Source organism: Lycium ferocissimum, chromosome 7 (genome assembly GCF_029784015.1).
Source record: "Lycium ferocissimum isolate CSIRO_LF1 chromosome 7, AGI_CSIRO_Lferr_CH_V1, whole genome shotgun sequence".
In the NCBI taxonomy this organism is placed as follows: Eukaryota; Viridiplantae; Streptophyta; class Magnoliopsida; order Solanales; family Solanaceae; genus Lycium; species Lycium ferocissimum.
This window is the reverse complement of record NC_081348.1, coordinates 69,177,638-69,183,474: the sequence shown is the minus strand read 5'-3', so window position 1 is coordinate 69,183,474 and position 5,837 is coordinate 69,177,638. Positions and strand designations below refer to the sequence as shown.

The window sequence follows — 5,837 nt, the reverse complement described above, 5'->3', positions numbered from 1 at the left end:
TCATTTCCCATCATCCACATTCATGGTCATGTCACACGATTACTTCCATTCATATACAATGTCTATTCCATGTTCACAATATCATTTATAACATGATTACAATCATAATGTATCAAGAATCATGACTCAATCCAAACATTTACTCAAAAGTGACACTATTCCACATTTATGACTCATTTCCTATTTCCTTATATAATCCAAGTGTTTCAACTTTCAAATGCCTTAAACAACATGTAAATGCCATAACACTTACCTTAGATGGTGTAGGAATGAACCTTGGGTGCAAACACTTCACTTGAGCAAAACCCTAGTTTCACCTTCACTTGGATTCTTGTCTTGGATCAACTTTAATGGGTTTCTTATACTTGGTTCACTTGGTTTGATGAAGTTGAACACTAATTTCTCTTGAAATCTTGTGGGAGAAATGTACAGAGATGTTTTAGAGAGAAGTGGAGTGAAATAGAAATGAAATAAAATGAAACTTGGATCCTTATTAATAACACAATTCATCCCCGACCAACTTCTACGGACCAACATACGGTCCGTATAATTTATACTGACCGTATGTCTGGCCGTAGATTTGGTCTAGAGAGGGGTCTCAATCTGGGCTGAAAGTACGGCTGAACATACGGTCCGTATGTTTTATACGGCCAGTATGTTTGGCCGTATAATGTCCAGTCATCCCGAATTCGTTCTCGTTGACTCGTTTGATCTCCAATCCTTATGGAACCTTCTTGACACTTGTTTATCACCTCATTACCAATCTAAGGGACGTTATAACTCTTCTCCAAAGCATCATTAAATCATCACTAACTCGTTACTCGCGAATCCTTTCCGATACTTATCGTATGCATTGCCTTCTCTTGGCAACTTTCTCGTCTAACATCGAATGTATTTGAAATCTTACTTAAGGTCATCAAATTTCATTCTTTACTTATTGGAACACCCTATACTTCGTACTCTTCGTTAGTCTATTCACTGTGCATCAACGGAAAATTTTCCGAGGTGTAACAGTTTGTTAGTTCTTCTTTATTCATTATTAGTTGATGGTTGCAAACATTAGCTTCTGACATAAACCTTGATTTATTTGGGAAAATAATTAGGGTTTGGTAAGAACTAATAAAAAGAACTCAAGGCTTTAAACCTTGTTTAATAAATTCACTTAGGAATAAGAGGAATTTACTTGGCATAATTAATCATTCTTCATATAAACTCTTGTGTAGTTGGGAAAATCATAAAGAGCTATTGTTCTTAATTATTGGGAAATATTAGGAACTCCATTGGAGATTAAGTACACTCATGCAACTACCCATTAGAAGTATATCATTTTAGAGCCCTAAGCATTTCATTCATTTGGAGGGCACACAACCTTGATTTCTTTTACCGTATATTACAATCCAAAGCAATTAGTCATAAACAACCAACCTTCTATAAATTCATCGGAATAAGACATTAGACCTAAATAAATTATTCTACGATTTTTGTAATCCTTTCACACCATATTCCCCGTAGGATTCGACCCCAACCTTGTTGAGTTACTATATTTGACAACGTCCTCTTTACGCTAATAAAAGGTGTAATTTGAACGTATCAAATTTTGGCTTCATTGTCGGGGAATACGGTTTTGAAATTACTAAATAGTGTTTGCTTTGATTGAAGTCTTTTTCTCATTCCATCACACCTTGTTTGCTATTCCTTGTGAACCAGGTGATCATGGTTAAATCAACGTGCATCACCTGGTAACCAGGGTGTTCAACATCATGACCAGAATGATGCAGAGGAGGAGAATGTATTTGCTGATCTGATTGATGAGGAGGACTACACATCTGCTATTGTTCATCCTCGGGTTGGAGCTACAAGTGTCAAAATTGACTCCTTTCTCTACCAATTGCTGAAGCTTGAGGGCTACTTTCGAAACTCTACCGATAATGATCCTCAACGACATTTGCAGAACTTTTTAGATATATCTGCTCATAACATCCAAAACAGTGTTTCAAAGATGCTATTCCGCTGAGGCTTTTCAAATATTCCTTAGCTGGAGAAGCAAGAACGTGGTTCGAGAAGCTTCCTCGAAATGCTATTACTACATAGACAGAGATGGTAGCTGTCTTTCTCAAGAAATGGTATCCTCCTAGCAAGAAGGCTGAGATCCGTGACAAAATCTATGAATTCAAGCAGCGACCGGGGGAACAATTATATGAAGCTTGGGAAAGATTTAAAGAATATTTGTAGAAGTTTCCGATTCATGGTTTTTTGGAGAACATATTAATGGAGAAGTTCTACCGAGGGTTAGATCCTATAACGCAGTCAATTGCAAACAACGCAGCTGATGGTTGTTTCATGGATAAATCTTACACTTGAGTTACCAACTTACTAAACAGATTGACTACGCACAATCAGGCTTAGCACTCGAACAATGCTGATAGTGTACCCTATGGGAATGTCATGATCCAAAATATAGTGAAAGAGAATAAGGATACTCAGCAACCATTGGCTCAGCTTGCAACTAATATTTCTTTGCTGACTAAGAAGTTTGATAAGAAGGAGACTAAGAAGGTAAATATTTGCGAAGACACTTCAGGTATGCCGAATGGGATGTACCAAGTCCAAGAGGGTCCATATCACGAGGGACCTCCTATGTAAGTCGAGGATGTTAACTTTGCTAACTATGTTCTCAAGGGGGACATCCAAAGGGGTTATTAGAATCAGAATTGAAATCAATGGAGACCTCAGCAGGGGCAAGGTGCATACAACAACAACCAAGGGAACTATAACAACTATGATGGTTCAAACCAAGGGAACTATAACAACAACTTTGGAAATAGGAGTTCCAATCCATACATTCCACTAAAAGGACAATCAAACGATCAAGGTAGTTCGAGGTTGGAGGCAATGCTTGAGAAGGTTACGCAAATCAAACCACGCCTGAAAAGACGTTATCTGGGCTAACAGAAACAATGGGATCTCATACAGCGGCTATTCAAAAGCTCGAGTCGCAGATGCGTGATATTTCTAGAGAGCAGCACCCTCCTAAAAAGGGAGGACATCCTAGTGACACTATTTCGAATATGAAGAATGGGGGAGGTGATGTAGACCGTGTGTTTGCTATCAGTAATCGAAGTGGAAAAATACTCCAAAGTGTTGAAAAGAAGGTTGCTAATCTCGAGCCAATTAATGAAGAGGAAGAGGTGCAGTCTGATGGACCAATTATTGTTAATGAGGTTCTTCATGAAGAGAAAGTTGCTGATATTTCAGAAAGTTCGAAGGTGGCTAATGATAAGAGCAAGAAGACTGTGAAAGGAGCTCTCCGCCCTTTGATTCAGCATTTCAAATCTACACCTCCCTTTCCTCAAAGGTTGGTGAAGAAGAAAGAAGAGGCTAAGTTCGAGAAATTTTATGATCAGCTGAAGCAGTTATCTTTGAACTTTCCATTCTTAGATGCTGTCAAGAAGATGCCTAATTTTGCTAAATACTTGAAAGACCTATTGACCAAGAAGAAGACAGTGCAACATGAAACCGTGAGTTTGACTTACACTGTGAGTTCCATTATTTCAACAACTACTTTCCAAGAAAAGGGAGAGATCCTGGGGCGTTCACTATTCCTTATTCTATTGGGCACCATGATTTTGCTCGTGCTCTGTGTGATAATGGGGCGAGTATAAATTTAATGCAACTTGATATCTATAGGAAAGCAGGTTTGGGGATGTCAAGGCTGACTACTATGTGATTACAGATGACTGATAGATCTATTAAGCGGCTGGTTGGCGTTGTTGATGATGTTCTTGTGTGGGTTGGTAAATTTATGTTGCCCACTAATTTTGTGATTCTTGATTATGCTATTGATCGGGATATTCCTATTATTCTGGGAAGACCTTTCCTTGCTACATGAAGAGCTCTTATGGGCTCAGAAAAGAATGAAATAAAATTTCGAGTCAATGATGAAGAGGTGACTTTTCAGGAAAGTAAGGGGATAAAGTTACCAAGTGCTTGGAGAAGATTTCAGTGATTGATTCTTTTGATGCTGTTGATGAAGTTGTGGAATTCAAAATGGAAGAAGAAAGTTTGGGAGAAGCTCTTTCTGCTATTCTTGTCAATTTTGATGCTAAAGACATGGAGGGTTGTGAGGAGACGGTTAATTTGCTAGTTGGGTTGGGCTCACATTCTTACCACCCAAAGAATCTTGATCTTGATCTGGAAAATAGAACAACTCCTCTAGCAAAGCCTTCTATCATTAAGCCACCGAAGCTTGAGCTTAAGCAGCTCCCATCACATCTGAAGTATGAGTTCCTTGGTCTGAATAATACATTACTAGTGATTGTTTCAGCATTACTGACTGAGCAGCAGATCAAGAGGCTTTTGGAGATATTGCGTGAGTATAGGCGTGCTGATGGTTGGACCATAGCAGACATTCGAGGGATGCCTTCTGGGATCTGTGAGCATAGAATTCAGTTAGAGGAGGATAGCAAGCCAAGTCTGGAACATTAAAGGAGACTGAACAAAAACATGCAAGATGTCATAACGAAAGAAATCATAAAGTGGTTAGTCGCTAGAGTGGTTTACCCAATTGTTGATAGCAAATGGGTGAGCCCAGTTCAATGTGTACCGAAAAAGGGAGGTATCACAGTGGTGCCCAATGCGAAGAATGAGCTGATTCTGACAAGGACTGTGATAGGTTGGAGAGTTTTCATGGACTATTGCAAGCTCAACACTGCTACTTGCAAGGATCACTTCCCTATGCCTTTTATTAATCAGATGCTTGATCGACTAGCAGGGCGGTCTTACTATTGCTTCCTAGATGGGTATTCTGGCTACAATCAGATCATCATCGCCCTTGAGGATCCGGAGAAGATGATATTTACTTGTACTTATGGGACATTCGCTTTCAGCAGGATGCCCGCCACATCTTTTTTGCAATGCACCGCTACCTTCCGCCGGTGTATGATGTCGATATTTTTTTATATGGTGGAAGACTTTCTTGAGGTCTTTATGGATGATTTCTCTGTGGTTGGTGATTCTTTTGATGACTGTCTTGACCATCTGGGTCGAGTGCTTAAACGTTGTGAGGAGACTAATCTGGTGCTGAATTGGGAGAAGTGCCACTTCATGGTGAAGGAAGGGATCGTTCTAGGGCATAAAATATTTAAAGGGGATTGAGGCCGATCAGGTAAAGATTGATGTGATTTGAAATCTTCTTCCACCTATCTCAGTTAAGGGCGTCCAGAGTTTCTTGGGACATGCTGATTTCTACTGGCGTTTCATCAAAAATTTCTCCAAAATTGCTAATCCGTTGTGTAAGCTTCTTTAAAAATAGGCTAAGTTCAAGTTTGATGAGAAGTGACATAAGGCTTTCGATGAATTGAAGGAGCGTTTGACCACTGCTCCTATTATTGTTTTTCCCGATTGGTCTCTGCCATTCGAGTTGATATGCGATGCGATCGGTTTTGCCATTGGTGTTGTGCTTGGCCAGAGACATAATAAAATATTCACCCTATCTACTATACCATTAAAATATTGAATACAGCTCAGATGAATTACACAGTGACTGAGCAAGAGCTGCGTGTTATAGTCTTTGCTTTTGAGAAATTCCGGGCCTATCTCTTGGGGTCTAAAATTGTGGTTTACACTGATCATGCTGCATTGAGGTATCTGATGACGAAAAAGAAAGCTAAGCTGCGGTTGATTAGATGGGTGTTACTGTTGCAAGAGTTTGATTTCGAGGTAAAAGACAGCAAGGAAACTGAAAATCAGGTTGCAGACCATCTCTCTCGGCTTGAAGAGGCTGGGAGACCTTCAGATGAGCTAGATATTGATAATGCTTTTCCTGATGAGTGGGTTTT

General features: G+C 39.5%; 1 protein-coding gene and 1 non-coding gene across 2 annotated transcripts; one reads left to right on the top strand and one right to left on the bottom strand.

The window, feature by feature from the left end:
- Positions 1-2,145: 2,145 nt before the first annotated feature.
- On the bottom strand, positions 2,146-2,252 carry LOC132065860 (small nucleolar RNA R71). The gene has a single exon (XR_009416829.1). It is a non-coding gene; the product is annotated as a small nucleolar RNA R71 (small nucleolar RNA).
- Positions 2,253-2,957: 705 nt separating this feature from the next.
- Positions 2,958-3,889, top strand: LOC132062451 (uncharacterized). Its single transcript, XM_059455025.1, has 2 exons — positions 2,958-3,536; positions 3,734-3,889. The coding sequence occupies exons 1-2, from the start codon at positions 2,958-2,960 to the stop codon at positions 3,887-3,889; spliced, it is 735 nt and encodes a 244-aa protein (XP_059311008.1).
- Positions 3,890-5,837: the final 1,948 nt, after the last annotated feature.

Excerpts from the sequence above, each read along its gene's own strand:
- LOC132062451 (XM_059455025.1), top strand. The coding sequence starts at position 2,958 with ATGGGATCTCATACAGCGGCTATTCAAAAGCTCGAGTCGCAGATGCGT. Across the intron at positions 3,537-3,733 it reads CCGTGAGTTTGACTTACACT|ATGACTGATAGATCTATTAA; the intron begins GTGAGTTCCATT and ends ATGTGATTACAG.